This window comes from Semicossyphus pulcher, unplaced genomic scaffold, assembly GCF_022749685.1.
Source record: "Semicossyphus pulcher isolate SPU_LCO1_2020_fin unplaced genomic scaffold, fSemPul1.0.p SCAF_6, whole genome shotgun sequence".
Lineage (NCBI taxonomy): Eukaryota > Metazoa > Chordata > Actinopteri > Labriformes > Labridae > Semicossyphus > Semicossyphus pulcher.
The window spans coordinates 30,693,847-30,711,443 of record NW_027211737.1 but is presented as its reverse complement, the minus strand read 5'-3'; the positions used below and the strand labels follow the sequence as shown (position 1 = coordinate 30,711,443).

General features: G+C 41.2%; 1 protein-coding gene across 1 annotated transcript in view; it reads right to left on the bottom strand.

Annotated features, from left to right (window-relative positions):
- grin1b (glutamate receptor, ionotropic, N-methyl D-aspartate 1b) overlaps positions 1–13,067 on the bottom strand; it is a 71,829-nt gene extending 58,762 nt beyond the window's left edge. The window contains exons 1-3 of the mRNA XM_069682692.1: positions 13,018–13,067; positions 9,333–9,589; positions 2,458–2,592 (exon numbers count right to left, since the gene is read on the bottom strand). Coding sequence (XP_069538793.1) covers positions 2,458–2,592; positions 9,333–9,589; position 13,018 — 393 coding nt within the window. The 5' untranslated portion in view covers positions 13,019–13,067. The remainder of the gene's footprint in view (positions 1–2,457; positions 2,593–9,332; positions 9,590–13,017) is intronic.
- Between the last annotated feature and the right edge of the window lie 4,530 nt (positions 13,068–17,597).

The following is a 17,597-nucleotide window of genomic DNA, read 5'->3' as shown; positions in this document are numbered from 1 at the left end:
AACTGTGTGGACAAATGGGGCTCCTGCAGCGTTCTGTTCCCGAGTAGCAGAGTAGAGGAGGAACGGCGAGAGGAGACGTAACTAACACTAACACTACAGTCATTGAACTTTCCATCAGCATGAATATCTGCTTCAGACCGACACAAGAAGCTGTTCTGCTGCAGACTGAGCCCACCTGAGGGCTCCAACACGGCAAGGACACAAGGTAAAGGTTTGTGTCGGGTAGAGGAAGGGGCGGGACCTCAATTCTGCAGCTCTACCAGCCGATCTCTACTGCACAAGCACTGTATACAAATAAGCAAGTTGGCAGTGCCCGCTTCAGGAGGAATTTGGCTTCATTTTAGTACAAGAGGAGGTGAAGACGCGGCGGCCATCTTTATATACAATCATAGGTGTACTGTACGTAGGTACCGTGGAGGAGGAAGGTCAGTTAGTCTATTTTTAAAAAATGGCTAAAATCTGATGCGAGGATGGGAGATGACTCATGTTACACCAAAAGCATAAATATGAATAATCAAAAGCCTGAAAATTATGAGGAAAAAAGGTTATTTTCTAACAATAACAGGGGTTCAACGCGCCCTCTATGCACTTCATAGGATGCACTATAGATCCGACTTCACCTGAGACTCGATAAAAACGTGAATATTTCATCACTCGTCTGAATCCTGAGGACTAACCCGGAGGAGAAGTGGAGCTCTGCTGGCTGAGAGTGCCCGGGTATTCTGGGACTGATAACACTCTGAATTATTTCATCAATATTGAAAAGCTGGGAGAGACTCTGAGTGGTTTCCAGTTCAGTCACACAGCTGAGAGAGCGTCTCTGAACTGGGACAAACTGGACTAAATATTCAACAACCTGCACTCAGCGCAGCGTTAAGACAACACAGGACAGGCTCTGTAACACCTGCCGGGCTCATGATACTGCTCATCTGAAGAGAGACGAGCGGCTGCATGTCATCAGCTTATTCTGTTTAAGAAAAGAAAAGAGGCTCATGTTTCATGATGTAACTCTTTTTTCTGTTACTCTCATTAAAAACCAACAACACATTAGTGCATCTCTCTTTCCTTCCTGCCCATTGGCTCCTGTTAAAGGCCTTTTTGTTTGCTTCACCAGCATTTAAACTCCTTTTTTAAAACCTGACTCACAGCAGGTTTAGTGAAATGAAGCCCCCGTGTTCCTATTTAACACAACGATCTTTAAGTCTAGACTAGAACTGCCGCCTCCACCTACACGGGGCTTTCTTTATTCAAGAGCCTTCAGTCTGAGAGCATGACTTATTGATTTCACCTTCAGATTTTGTAATGCTTCTACTCAAATCCCTGCCCTCTCCTGCACGAGCTGATGCTTTCAGCTCTTACCACTAAGTCACACGCTTCATGTTTGTCTCCATTTATTCCCACAGTACAGTTCAATTTGTCACTATCCTCACACTTCTTAAACAGCTCCTGCTTGTGTTTACATTTAATCTGCTTGTGAGTCTGCAAGGAGGAGGACTGAGGGTTGAGCGCAAGACAATCCTTATTAAGCAACCACATATCTGAGTGCAAGCGTACAGTTTGAGCATAAGCAGAGAAAAGCTTTGACTGGAGCTCTTTTGATGATGAACGACTGTAGAAAAAACTTGTTTGTCTCCATCAACCAGTGAATTCATATTCACAACAAAAGGAGTGAATGAAAACAAGCAACATGTTTTCCTTTGTGAATATTCAGTGAAACTTGTGCTGCACTTAAAGTGAAACCTGGCTTTCTACAGTCACACAGACACAAATGTGTTTGCAGGAAAATACAACCGGTCGTCATCTGCATAACAGATGATTTCTGATAATGAGCTTCAATTCGGAGAAATATGAAAGGACCCAGGACGAAGCCCTGAGGGACCCCACAACAAGAAACTCTTCAGACAGAGAAGAAAACAATATTTCATCCGTCCATCCATTTTCTGCTGCTTCTCCGCAGTCAGGTCGCGGTGGCAGCAGGCTATGCAAGGTGACCCTCGGGGGATCCCGAGGCGTTCACAAGCCAGACGGGATATATAATCCCTCCAGCGAGCTCTAGGCCTGCCCGGGGTCTCCTGCCAGTTGGACATGCCCAGAAAACCTCCAAAGGGAGGCGCCCAGGAGTCATCCTAATCAAAAGCCCGAACCACATCTACTGGCTCCTTTCACTGCGAAGGAGTAGCAGCTCTACCTCAAGCTCCCTCCAGATGCCCGAGCTCCTTACCCTAAGGCTGAGCCCAGACACCCTGCGGAGGAGACTCACTTTGGCTGCTTGTATCCGCGGCCTCATTCTTTCTGTTACTACCCAAAGGTCGTGACCACAGGTGAAGGCTGGAACGTAGATACTGGTAAAACGAAAGCTTCGCCTTCAGGCTCAGCTCCCTCTTCAACTGAACAATATTTCAATTGAACTTTTAAACTATGACTGAAACCTGCGCTGCAGGTGTAAAGAAAAGTTACCTTGTCGGAGTAGATGGACATGCGTGTGGTAAGGCCGACCACAGGGATCCTGTAGAAACCGGCGGTGTAGGAGACGGGTGTCGGAGTCAGGTGGTCGTTGGACTGAGGAGGGTGACTGACCAAGATCGCATAAACCTGCAGAAGAAGAAGAAGACACCTTTTATCTCTGATCAGCTGAAAACCACCTGATTGGGCCAAAATAAATCAGTTCAGGTCTGATTAACGTAAATCATTTTCTTAAGAGACGGTGATTTTAATGAATGAAATGCCACACTATACTAACTGTATGTACTGATCTGGTTAAAATGAAGTCTGCCGTATGCAAACAAAAGCAAAATGTGCAGTGTGCCAAAAATACCCGGATGTCGTACTGAATATCTCCAGTATGCATCAGACCAGTCTACCTCGCCTACTGTATCCCACAATGCAAAGCGCTGGAACGTCACAGTGGCAGTTGAAATTACGGACAGCAGCAGCATTCCAGCAGAAGGGGGCGCTATAGCTAAAGAAGCAGCGGTTATTGTTTACTTCCGCCTGGCGTAGCATGCTGCAAAATGAATTTAAAAAGCTCCTCCATACTACAGATGACCACCGAACGCAGTATGCAGTATATAGCATGTAGTATGTAGTATGTAGTATGTAGAATATAATATGCAGTATATGGTGGAACAAATAGTAATCTGTTGTTTATTGTTACTTTTTGCCGCTTGTATAACTGATGAATAAACACAACATCACACTCGAGGTTGTGACATTAAATTGAATATCATCACGGCTGTGATTATCTGCGGCCTTGTGCCTACGACAGCAGTGCTGGTATTCAGTACAACATTGCTCCCTCTCTGTTGTAGATTAAACTGCTCATGAAGTAGTTAAACATCTACAGCAGTAAAATGCAACATTTACATTAATAGAGTCCAAAAACATCAAAACATTCACAGACTGACAGGAATCATCGATCGAAGCTTTAACTTCGAGTACATTAACTTGATTTTGAATACAGGACTTTAACTTGTGGTGGAAACACTGAGAGAAATCACACATGTAGAGAAATCCAGCCTGCAGCAAACACACTATACAGCCTTTATATGACAGTGTGTGTGTGTGTGTGTGTGTGTGTGTGTGTGTGTGTGTGTGTGTGTATGTGTGTGTGTGTGTGTGTGTGTGTGTGTGTATAATCCGTCCATCTCTCCACTGGGAGGATGGACGGATTACATCTCTGTTTCTGCAGAGAGAGAGAGGATGTTAATCTGTCGTCCATCTCTCTCCCTCTCTCTTTCTCTTTCGTCCTCTCTCGCTCTCGCTCTCGCTCTCTCTCTCTCTCTCTGTATAACAAAGCCTTTGTCTGACACGTTGACGCCATGTTGGCCTAATTTTCCTCTACAAAGGAACACGTTACTGCAGGATGTTGAATACGACGTTCTGACTTTGTCATCGATAAATACGCTCACTGATTTAAGAAACAAAGTGCAGCTGAAATCCTCCTCGATACGTTTGTAAATATATGGAGAGACGACTGTTGAGTCGAGAATTAAAACTTGATTAAACTTCCTGCAAATGCTTAACATATAAGAGTTTACTCTTTACACTGTTTTGAAGCCTCCGGTTTCACATTTTGACCGTCGCCATCTTGTTTTTCTTAAACCAGAAGTGACCATATTTGGGTAAGAGGATTAGCTCGAGAGTAGCGAGGGGCTAGACAATGCTAACCAGCTAGCTCTAGTGTTAGCTTGGTTCACAGGGTGCAGCAGTAAATCCTGGTAACTGTGATTAATTATATGAAATGTTTGTTTTTATTTTATGAAAATATTTGTCTTGTGATGCTGCTGTTCTATTTATTTTCCACATATTATCCAAACGGTCGATCTGCTGTGCTTTGATTCTTTGGCACGTTGTTTTTATGACATTTTCCTGCCAATGAATCCATTAAATTCAATGAAATTAATTAGGATGCTAATTTTGGATAGTGGTCTGTAAACAAAATATGCTTCACCAACAAATGAACAACCAGCTCCTCACGGTGTGTTAGAACAACCCAACAGGGGTCCGTTTCACAAAGCAGGTTCAACAAACTCTGAGTCTAACCCTGAACTCTGAGTTGATCTACTCTGAGATAGGAAACTCTGAGTTTTCGGTTCCAGAACAGCTGATCAGAGTTAGTTCAATCAACTCTGAGTAGGTTCACCCGGAGTTAAGTGCATACACGCTGACTGTAAAAAGTCAGCATTAATGGAGCCCAGACACCACAAGTCACCATGGCAGCGGTACACAAAAAGAGGTCCTCCTACGTCACACCAGTGGAGCTCGAAATCCTCATGCGGACGTTCAGAAAAATAAAGTAACACGGCTGCAGCTGCAAAAGAGAGAGAAGCGGCGTGGGAAGAAACTGCTGCTCGAGTTAATGCGCAAGTTTGAACTGGTCTATTTATTTAATACTTAATCACGACCGGAAGCTAAAATTTATATTAATTTAGGAGCAATGCAGCGGTAGAAAAAAACATACATGGAAGCACTTCAATCATATTCTAAATATTAAACTAATGAAATATCATTCAGTGGCTGTTTTAATGTGCATTAGCTTTATCCCTAACATGATGCTGACTTCACATACATTATAATTTATGTTGATTAAACTGAATGTGTTAGTTTAAATAAATAAAAAAAATCCAATAACTTAAGGTGTCTTATTTGAGTGCTCTTGGCAGTGGCGGTGGAAAATCTAACAATGATGACTTTGACACAGATTTGTCTTTTGATTTTTTTTATCATAAATATAAAAGACTTTTGCAACGCGGTCAGAGCAGCACAGAGACGCAACGTTTCTTCTTTTAATTCAGTAACCGCTTAAACACACACGTGCGACGGGCTGAATGAATGAGGAAGTCGAATTGATAGAATATAAGAGAATATAAGAGAATATAAAACCGAATTGGTTTTATATTCTAGAGGGAGGAGACAGAGCGAAACTCTGAGTTTCCTGAAGAAAACCTGCTCGCGACCAGGTTAGGTTCGTAGAGTCTGTTACTACGGTAACTGACCGAGAGCTTAAATTACCTCCCTTTGTGAAACGGAAAACTCAGAGTTTCCCTCATTTCAGGGTTAACAGACTCAGAGTTTTCAATAAACCTGCTTTGTGAAACAGACCCCAGGTCACTTTGGTAGTAATGTCTATTTATAGATTTTACATAATAATGTAGACTCTGTAGGCACACAACCAGATTTTAGTACAGGAAGTGTTCTGGTTTCTGTTTGTACTACGCTTCTAGTCCGAGTAATATTGACCAATCACGTATCAGCAGGCTTCAGCGTATGCAGGAAAAACTGTTAATGAGGAAAGCATAATCCGCCGTAACGACATCCCGGCTCCATCAGCTTCATCTGACAACGATTTAGCTTCTTATTGATCTCTATAAACAGACATCTGCAGCCAGTTCAGCTAACAACCTGTTCGAGATATGAAACTCAACTTGAGACAAATTCCCCTGACGTTGTGTCACGAAAGCCGTTCAGCGTTTAGATTTCCCGACTTCCTTGAATGCATCAGAAATTATGGCGCTGCCCTCCGTTCAACAAACGTCTGAAAGTAGTTTGTCTTGTAGTTTAGCATGTCTGTTTGACTCTTAATGCGACCATCATTTACTCAAACATCGTGCTGTATTTGTAACATGCAGTTAATCTTGCATATTACATTTCCTGTTTTATTTTGAAGTCATTTCTGTTCCCTCACGTGTCTCCCAGTCCCTTGATTACGAAATGTCGCTATCCTGGGACTTACCCAGAGTTCATAGCAAACTTGGTGACTTATACAAACGTGTCCAGCCCCCCACTAAATGTAAACAAATGTTCATACACTGAAGTAGTATTCAATAAAGTTTGAACAAAAAAAAAAAAAAAATGTAAACAATGCGAGCGTGGACAGTGACGGGAATACAGCTGATCTAATCTTAAAATATGTAAACACTATAAAACAGTTTCACGCTGCAGCTCGGCTTTTTTACTTATGAGATTAAACGGCCCGTCTGGTTTCCAGGCAACGTGTGATGCCATGATCGCGTGTCCCATTCCTCGTTTTGGTGCAGTTCTCAAACCCTCACGGACTCACACACTGCACGCCTGACGCCACTAAAGTCTGAGTGTTCAGTGAGTGAGTCTGGGACCATTACAGGATTGAAAAAGACTTCAAATTAGCGATTGAGACCATAAACACGTTAACATTCTCTGAGGTGAAAAGTGGGCTTGTTTTCTCACAGACTTCTCTACAATCAGATTCTTTTTGAGGCTACATTCACTCTCTACAGTCTGTTGACCCAAATCCTCCATTTTCTGTTCACTGTCACTTTGAAATACGAGTAATTCAACTACTTGTTTCTGCTATTTTTCAATAATTTGAATGCAGCCCTTTTTAAGAGCTCACAGTGTGAGCATTAACCCTCTCTATCGACCAGCAGGTCATGAGCCAGAGCCGCAGGCTTCAGACATCCGCTCGGAGCCTCGGCCCGACTCTGTGACCGTCTAATCTCCTCATTTCAGATTAAAGAAATTAGCCTTTCATTATAAAATTAATTATTCATGAGCAGCTAAATAGTTTCTCTCCTCTCCAGCACGTCGCCTGTTTTCCTCTCTGCAGCCGTGAAAATCACTTATTTATGTTCTGTTTCCATGAGACCTGCTCTGGACTGCACGACACGCAGAACTGCTGTGTAATGGGTGAAAAATACACTTTTAGATTTATGGGTAGAGTTAAATAACCAAACCCAGGCGGTGAGCGTGTGAGGACAAAATGTGTTCCTTTCTCTGAAGAAATGAAAATGATTTTGCAGCATTTAAAGACTAAAACGTCTAAAATCATCGAGGCCAAAACAGTCGCCAGGTTTTTTTTGTTTTCTGTGAAAGCCTGCGGCGAATTCTTTGACCTTTTAAATTCATATGCAGCCAAATAATAACAGCACGTCACTGATCCGAAAGAGATGTCGGGCAGCAGAACGCAGCTTTGACCAGAGACTGTGGATGAGTTTCTTTTCCTGCGCAGCAACCTGAGGCTCAAGGTCAGCTCAATGTCAGAGAAGTGAGACGGCAACATGGATGATAAAGATGAATAATTCGAGTCCCGCCTAAATATTTCTGAACACTCCAGTAGTGATTTAAACTGTACATTTTTTATCATCCGAGATATGATCATTTTTATGAGCAGAGTGTAAAGGTGTTTTATAAACAATACAAACACAGTGCCTCCCATCGCCTGATTATCTTTAAACGCTTCATATGATCAAAGTCTGTACAGGCGAAGTAACATGACATGTACTGTAAAATTCAGTGTATAAGAGGCATTTTTTATACATTTTCTTCATGTAAAAAGTGAGCTGCGTCCTATATACCGCTGCAACCAATATACCAGTATAAATTCAGAGAGGTATTTTATTGTGTTACGGTATTTAACCCAGACGATGGTACTGTAATCTAGCTAAAGCTTTGTCCTGTGCCGCCAAGATCGCCAGTGCAGCCGCCATCCTCACAACAGCCAACGTTAGCGTAGGCTGAGCTCAACGACGGATTACAAACTCGACATGGTGAAAGCAGATGGTCGGCTGTAATTTGTGTGTTCTGAATGAGTTTCAAATGAAAATAAATTGAAAGAGTGTTGAAATAACGCAGGGTCCAAAAATGTTCTTGTTGGTCTACCTGCCATCAGAGGGTAAGTTAAAAACTTGACCAGCCAAAATATTTTTTAAGTGGCCATAAAAACATAATGCCAAGAAGAAACAGTGGTAGAAAGAAGCTAACATATATTTAATTTAGTACTGTACTTTTAGTAGCAGTGTTATATGCAGTAATGCTTTAACCGAAAGCAGGATACTTCACTGGCAATGGGAAAAGAGACAATCGGCATTGTTAAAAACCCGCTAATTTTGGTGGGAAAGTGGTATTAGACAAACCACACGCAGAACTACACAAACAGTTTATTGTCTTTGTGATTTTAAAAAAGAAAACAAAATTCATCAGCCGACTTCAGAGCAAAAGAAGCGAGAACATTCATAGAGATGTAGTGGAGCCCAAAGTACGATCTTTGTCTTTCAAATGTAGTCGAGTAAAAGGAGCAAGTTTCCCCAAAACATACACAAGAAAGTACAGATACTCAAAACGTGTACTCAAGTACATTTACTTCGTTACTGTCCACCCCTTCTATTACACCATTTTTTCAGCTGGATAATAAATGCTATGATTGTACTGTGATCAAACTGGTGTTTATGTGACAGAGTTCACTGTGTGGACTTATTTGAAGCAGACATGAGAGCTAGCTGCACATCTGACTGTCAGTCATGTCGCTGTGATGGCCACAGCCACACAGTAAAAGGTTGTCTTACATGCATGACATAAAACACTTGTTTGGCTTAGAGTGTGTTTAATGTCCCTCTGGTTCTTTATCCAGTCAACACTAAATGGGTCTCCTTCCTGGTATTGCCAAAAGATCAGTCTGAGGGTGGAGTCAGGCTTTATGGAAGAGGAACATACCAAGTGCTCTGCCAGCACAGGGGGGATCAGGGTTTCTTTGTATTAGGTTTTAGTTATGTTGCATGTTGTCATCCCCTGTGTAAAGTCTTGGTTTTGTCAGCTAGTATAAATGTCCCCCTCAGGTCTCATTTTGTCAGGACTGTTGGTCGAGTTCACATCTAGTCTCGTTGGTATTTCAGTAATTATGTTATGCTGACCTCTTTTAAACGGCCCTATAACTCTAATAACTTGTCATGTTCCTTTTTTTTTAATAAAAAGATTCATTTTTGAACTTGTGACCTAAAACATTCTAATTTGAACCCTAAAAACCAACTTGAGACAACCTAAGGCCGAGTCAGATGACAGGGAAAGTAGAGCGCCCTCACCTGGTTGGAGATGAGGTCCTCGCAGACGGACAGAGCCATCTGGATGGCGTTGGGTTTGTGTGTGACAGAGATGGCGTTCATCTTGAACTTGTCCTTCCCGTACAGAGTGTTGGCCTGGCTCACCGCGTCCTTGAACACCTGCTCGTAGCGTTTCTGACTCAGCACGGCGCCGATGTTCACCAGGCGAGGCTCGCAACCACAGCGAGCGACCGAACAGCACTGCAGGACGGTGAGGAGCAGCATGCCACGGAGCTCCACTGAGGAGGAGGAGGAGGAGAGGAAGGTTAAAACAGAGGCTCCTGACATGTCTGTGAGGCTGCACTTTGAGCCAATATGTTCACAGAAACAGGCTGATGTTTAGGAGGTTTAAAGTTTAGCATATTAGCTAACAGAACCTTATTATTTAGCAGTGAACACAAAGAACAGCTGATTCCTTTGGGAATCTCTAAAGCTCTGCTGTAATTTGGTCTAACCAAAATATTTGACCAATTAAATTTGGACCTGATTGAAAATTCAGAGGATCACAAAGTTATTACAATCAATCCTGATCCGAACATGAATGTCTGAACCACATTTCATCACCATCCATCAAACAGTTAATGAGATATTTCTGTCTGCTCTGATCAATAGTGCTTTGCTGCTGTCGATCTGCTGCCGGAGGCTGCGGATCAAACTGAGGCTACATGATCACTCTCTGTTTAACCACAGACGGACTGTTTGTGGCATAAAACAGTGTAGAAACATGAGAACACGAGTCGTAGAGCTGTAACATCTAATGTAACACAGTTTGTGGTTTGTGGTTAAAATGTAGGAATCGCTCCAGTAGATTGCTTCACGTCAGCATCAGTGTAATGGCTGCATCATAATCCTTTGGGGCAAATGTGTACGTCCACTGAGTTCTTGTTTTTACCACTGACAGGCTCAGATTGAAATTGAAACTGTCTGACAACATTACAGAGAGTATCCCTATAGAGATGGACCTTTAGGCTAAAGAGTAAGATGCTCTTTGGAGACTAGTAACAGCTGTTACATCGCTCTCTTCAAAGCCACCAGACTCCATTGACAAAAACGGTCATTTAAACTTTACAGAACACAGGAGTTGCTGGTCTACAGCTGCGTCAATTGGATAGTTTATTTTTGTTATTGTGTGTTGTACTACTTTATTTGTTGGATTTAAACTAACCATTTAAAACAACAAAGTCAAACAATAACACAAACAAATGTATCGCTCAAGGCAGCAGTAGAGTAACAACTCCTGTGTTCTTTGAGGTAAAATGACTTGTTTTGTCAATGGAGTCTGGTGTCTTTTAAGGGAGGGATGAAACAGCTGCTCTTGGTGCTTAAAAAATGCATCTTACTCTTTATAAAAAGGTTTATCTCTGTAGGGAATCTTTCTGTAATGTTATCACACACAGAAAAACAATTTGAACCTGAAACTTTGTCATTTAGACAACCCTTTGTGTAAAATACCAGCATTACATTTTAAAGTCTGAAGGAAGAACTGCAAATGTATTTGTGTACTCGTTCAACCTTTTTTTGGTGATCTGGTTGCCAAGAAAGTTTGGGCTTAATGCACCTTATTAAGGCATCAACAGCATGAGAGTTTTATCACGTTTCTATTTGTTTACAGTGATCTGAAGGCTGTTTTCTGCTCCTGTAATCTCACAGATTCTGTTGCCAAAGTGAGCTCTATCTCCTGATGACTCATTCACTGAATACGTTGTTGATAAAACCTTGCTACTACTTGAATCTCATAATCGTGACCTCAATCTTGATCTCGTAAAGTGATTAAACAAAGACACTTCATCGGTCATTTCAGAGAGAGAGATGTTTCAGAAGACACAAGCAGCTTAGGGGAGGAGAAAGGTTAGTAATTAGACACGGCTCAGAGTCACAGTTAACAGATGAGTTTCAAAACACGGTCAGTAAGCCGGGGCAGGACAGTTGTGGATTTATGGGCACTTTAAGATAAATGAGGCCCAGAAAGGCAGCTCTTACTTTGAAAAGCCTGTTAATATAAATTGAATCAAGATTGGCAGGAAGTTCATTCTTCACTCAGTCAGTCAGAGACACTTAATTATCAACGTTTTATCCAAAAGTTAGTTTAGACAGTAAAGTCTCCACTGTTTTAGGCACTCAATTAAAAAGCTGGCAGTTGGTTTGGTTAGCTTAGCTTAGCATAAAGACTGGAACCAGGAAACAGCTAGCCAAGCTTCAGAACCTGTAAATCTCCCTGATGAACATGTGTAAAACTTTTATGGGGGTTAAACATCATACTTTTTATTGGCCAAGAAATCCACAGCAACACAAACTTGCTCTCGGCCAACTGTAACCCATTTAGAGTCTTTATGCTAATTTAGGCTAACCTCCTGGCAGTAGCTTAACTATTAGCATACAGAAATAAGAGTATTATTAATCTGAACGTCTAACCATCAGAGAGGGAATCACAAACTGTCACAGGGAATATATCAAGAGTCTCTTTGAAGTTATGACAACTAGCTAGCTAAAAGCTAATTTGCAAGCGGGCTGGGCTAATGCTAGTCACTCAATATCTTTCCAAGTCTCTTTCTCTGTTTTCTCTACTGCACTGTCTACTCTCTCTCCACATTTAGTTTACCGTTTCCTCCAGTATAGAGTAACTGAAGAGGGCAAAACAGAACGAGCTTGCTGACAGTCAGTTCACAAATTCTTTAGATTAGCTCAGGATGGTTACAGCTACAGGTACACAGCTAATAAGCTATGGTAGCTTTCCTTCATTTTGGTCCACACAGGGCAAACCACCAAAGGTGAACTAAAATTTAAAAACTTTTATGGATATATCATTAAGAGTAGACCTAGTATACGTCACCACCACTCAGCCTTTGAGTCCTGTTTTGCCTAGTGGCCACTTGAGGTACTGCATCAAAAATCCAAAAAATAATTTTGACTATCTCTTTTATCATTTTTTGACCTTCTGATGTGTACGTCAGGCGATAAATTCTAATATAAGAATAATAATTACATCCCACTGTCAGGTCTTATAATACATCCATGGTGGTTTTAATTCATTTCAAGTGAAACATCAGCGAAATCCAAAATTCGTTTTCAAAATGTAACAAACTGACAATCCTTTTAGGAGTGACAGCACCAACGTCCAATCCTCTGGTTTGGAATGTCGGGGGTGGGCGTGGCCTCACGTTGGCATTCCTATCAGTAATGGTTCTTAAACAAATTTAGATTAACGCCTTAACAGGGAAAATACATTCTTTTGTTTTTAGGACGGACAGATCTTGGTGTTGCTCTTGGAGTTTTTTTCTTACTTTTTTTATAATTTCAAAATGAACATCGGAAGTTAAAGTGTTTTATTTGGACATTTCCTTTTGTAAATCGGAGAATGTGATTAAAATTCAATAAAAAAATGTTAAACAAAACCCTTATAAGAGCAGAAGAAGACTGAGAAGGTTGCGAGGAGGTTCATAAGAGGAAGGATGTGTGTACGCAGAAAATTCCAATTGTTGAAGGAAAAGAAGAAACTGCTGTAGAAAACAATGTTTTGAATTTCAATTGGCTATATTTAGCAAAAGGACGTATTGACAGGGAGGAAAGGAAGAAGATCATATTTTCTTCAATTAATGACACAATTTATAGCAAGAAGTCAAAGAAAAAACAGACGACATTCAGATATATGTGGTAAAATGTGACTTACTGTTTGCTGCTAGTTGTCCTGCAGATTTTCAGAATAAAACCGATATTTTCTCCGCCACTCAGGTCAGAATTCCGTTACAAAACTGCGTCGTTGAGTCGGTCTCCTGTTGATTTCACCGTCTGTGATTTATTTAAATCACGGTGATCCCTCCCAGTGTTCACAGCACCAGTCCGGTACCGTTAGCTTGTTCTCCTCCGGTTCGGTCCGGTGACACGGGTCTGTCAGGTTAAAGGTGCTGTTTTTGCTTTTGATTTTTTTTGTAAATGAATGAAATGTTGGACCGGTGAAAATCCACGTTAACGTTTTGTTTGTCCCTAGTGTCCTCACCGTTACTCACCGAGTGATGAACTCCTGCTTTTTGCTGCCTCTTTTATCGATTAAATTTTGGTTTTCATTCAGTTTATCCGACAAACGCCGCTGACATTGTTGATACCTCCTCGCGCCTCGTCCTGTTGATTCACCGTGTCTTCATCATGTCGCCTCATTTAACACAAAAATTAATGTTTGCAATATTATTTTTCTCCTTTTTTCTGGTGAATTATTCAGTTTATAATTCAAATTTTGATCCTGTCCTCGTTGTCAGTCGGTTGATGCTCGCGGACTTCCAGATGACCTGAAGCTCGCGAGCCCGCGATCCGTCCTTGGATCCTGACGCTCGCTCCCGCGCGCTCACAGACGGAGGAGAGGAGGCACGCGAGCACTGGAGCGCGGGAACGAGCTCCTGTTTGTGAATTAATGAACCGACACCTGCTCTTGCACGCGCGGTCACACAAAACACCTTCACACACTGAGTCATAGTCAGATTTAGTGTTATTAACACAGTTTATTTATATAGCCTTTAGTTACTCAATGATATCAGTTAACCTGCATACAAAGGCCTATATTTAATTCATTTCTTACACTGCAGATATTGTAGCCTGCTTATATATGTAATAAACTCCCTATAAGTAAGTTTCCCTTGAGTGCTTCTTTTATTTATGTTTGTTCTGATTATACTACATTTTTAAAATTGTACATTTACCAGACAAGTTAATTTTTAAACCCATCAAAAATTATTAACGTAAACTACATTTTTTCTAATAAATCTATTCAAATAAAATATTTACAGGATTTTAGAGAAGACACAATCAACACATTGAAGACAATGTGTGAAATGTAAAGTACTGTCATTGTTTTACTATTTGGGACATTTAACCTACATATTAACAGATGTGGCACATGGAAGGCCTATTAAGAGTGCATGTTAGTGGGTATGTGTGTCTATAAAAGCCTTAAAGCTAAAAGCAATATAATGTTACCACCTTGGTTTGGGGTTGAATCTAACACTCCATCCAAATCCAAAGATAAGAGCACTTATTGGACTCAAAAAAAGTTTATATTTCGATAGTTTTCTGTGCTCTTTAGATAGGGATACGATAAATAAATCTCAAGGGCCTTGATATTTTTTAACAACTGCATGCCTTTTTGTCAACCTTGAAACAACCTCCTGTTTCCACAACAAGCCTTTGGCAGGGAGTTGACTTCCTGGCCAGGCTAATAAATGATAATTTACCCACAAATTATACATAACATTCTTTATCATTTCAATACACAGTTTTTAAAATGATCATCTGCTGTAATCAATAATCAATAAGTCAATGTCCTGCTGAGATGCGTGTGCACCTACTTAGAGCAGCAGAAGAAGAAATCCATCATTCAGACTCCTTCTTCTTCTATGTTTTTTTCTGTGTTTAAATCACATTCATCATACCATCCACTGCCAGCATGCATGGTTGCCGCAGCAACAGGGATTCAGCTCCAGACCCTTATTGTGGTTGCCAAGGAAACAAGCATCCCCACCCCCCAACTCCCTTCTCCTACCAATATATAACTTACAATTAACAGACACACATGCACACGCGCACATGCACACACACACACACACACACACACACACATATAGTGACATCATATCTGAAGTCAGGTCCATCACACATGTTTAACACCTGAACAGGTGAGTTTAAACAGTCCAGGTTCCAGATCTGAATTTTAATCAGCAGACATTTCCAGATTAACTGCATCTGAGTCTGGTCTGAAACATTTTTCTGTTAGCTTCCGTTTGTTAGCTTCTCTATGTCAGCTTATATACTGTCTGTTTGTGTCTGTTCTTCAGTTATTTAGCTTTTGTTATTTAGCTTCTGTCTGTTAGCAGCTAATGTAAGCTTCTGTCTATCAGATTCTGTTTGTCTATTTTAACTGTAAGCTCTTGTCTATCAGTGTCTTGCTGTTGTGTTTTGTTCATTAGCTTCTGTCTGTTACGTTGGCTTCATTAGCTGCAGTTTGTTAGCATCTTCTTTCTGCTAGATTTGTTCGTTAGTCGCTATCTGTTATACATCAGATATTGTCGGTTAGCCTCTGTCTTAGGCCAACCTATCGTCACTTTGCTCCTGTCTGTGAGAATTTTGTCACTGAGCTTCTGTCTGTAAGTTTTTTCCTGTTTGTTTATTAGCTTAACTCTTGTCTGTTAGGTATACAGTGGGTGTTGTCTTTTAGCTTCTGTCTGCTAAATCTTAAGTAGCTTTTCTCTGTTAGCTTTAGCGTAACAGATTCTTTAGCTTTTGATGATTCGATTTCGTCTGTTTGTTTCTGTTTTTTTCACCTGTCTTTTTGCTTTTGTAAATTAGTTTCTGTTGATTAGCTTCTGTCTTTTACCTTCTAACTATTAAATGTTGTTTATTAGGGTTTGTCTTTTGTCCTTTTACTTTCTGTCTGCTTCTGTCTTGTAGCTCCTTTCTGTTTGATCATGTTTATCAGGGTCTGTTTGTTAGCTTCCGTCTGTTAGCTTTTGTTTAGCCTATTAGCTTCCGCCAGCTAGTTTGTCTCCCAGTGGAGGCCACCTGATGACATCTTTGCCTCATCTTGATCTCAGCTGTGAACATGAAGTAGGACACAGTATGACCTCACTGTTTTATTTCTCTGGTGTCATGAGTAGAAGGTTTCCTTCAGCTTCCAGGCCAGTGAGTCCACACACACGCACACACACACACACACACACACACACACACATGATGCTCTTTTTGTTTCCAGTTGAGTGTCTTGTAAAGCGAACAGAACAGAGAAATGCATGCTGGGACGCCTTTGTAGCCTGCTGAGTACCTTGGGGGGCAGTGTCAGTGTGTGTGTGTGTGTGTTTGTGCGCAGTGTCAGTGTGTGTGTGTAGCTGGTTGCACTGTCAGAAGTGTCGGACGGCATCACAGTCATACAGCAGCCTGAAGCCACCAGAGCAAACACACAGTCTGAACGCAGAGACGAATCTGCACCAGTTTACTGAGAAAAACCAGCTGAGACCTTGTTGCTTCTTCTTCTCTGGTTTTCCTGGTACCTCTGCCTCAGAAAACCTTGAGTGACATCACTGGTCGCCTGTAAGTCGCAAATATGAAACATGTTTTTAAAAACAAAACAAACATGTTTTTGGACTGTTGGATTTTTGCTGTCAGCTTATCTGTCAGGTTTTGTCTGGTAACTTTTCTGTATTTTACCGCATTGACACCCGGGAAGAGCCGCTTATAAATGCTGATTGTCTCTGTTCCCATTGCCAGTGAAGTATACTCCTTTCGGTCTCTTTATTGCTGTGTCACCGTCTGACGTCACAAACGCACCTGAAACAGGGTTAGTAAACAGTGAAGATGTTACGGTGGTTAGGTCTTTATTGTATCTATTACTCATTCAGTCTGTTTATGGAACTCGGTGCAGACAGATTTGGAACGATGTTCGAGCGCTGCTCGGACGGAGACGGGCGGAATTTGTAGCTGAGATGACGAAGAGTCACAGAAGTTACCGATGGAGCATAGCATCATGCCGGAAAGGGGGCGGAGATTAGCGTGTCGACACGGGTTTTGTGTTCCCATCAATGCCGATCGGAGCGGAGGCGATAATTACCCGGGTGTTAGCGGGTGTTGCTTATCCGTCAGGCTCTCTGTTAGCTTCTATTGGATTTTTCCTGATAGTTTCTGTCTGTGAACATTTCTTTATTTGGTTTTGTGAGCTAGTTTCTGTTAGCTTTTGTTTATTAGCTTATCCTTCAGGTTGTGTGCGATAGCTTCTGTCTTTTACCTTTTTTCTGATACTTTCTCTCTGTGCGCTTTATTAGCTTCTGTCCACTAACTTCTGTTCTTTAGTTTTGGTCTGTTGGATTTTGTGCTGTTAGTTTATGAGCTCTTGGATGTGATCATTTGAATTGAGCCAGTTTTGATGGATGACATCAATATAAGGTGCAGAATACAGAACGCAGTACAGTCCCTCCTTTAAAGGCTGCTCCTCCTTTAAACTGATCTGAAGTCTGCTGCTGATAAATATCAGAGTAAAATGGATTTAAATGTTGGATTGTGATTGGTTGTTTTCTCCGTGTCTTTAAATAAACACACGTCTGTTTAATTATGATTGTCCCTGTAATTGTGAGTGTGTGTTTGTTAATGGATGACCCCAGGCTTCCTGTGTTACACAGCAACTTAGCATAATAAAACTGACACACACACACACACACACACACACACACAGATTCAGATGTACATGAAATAAACATGTTATCGACCTCTTACATG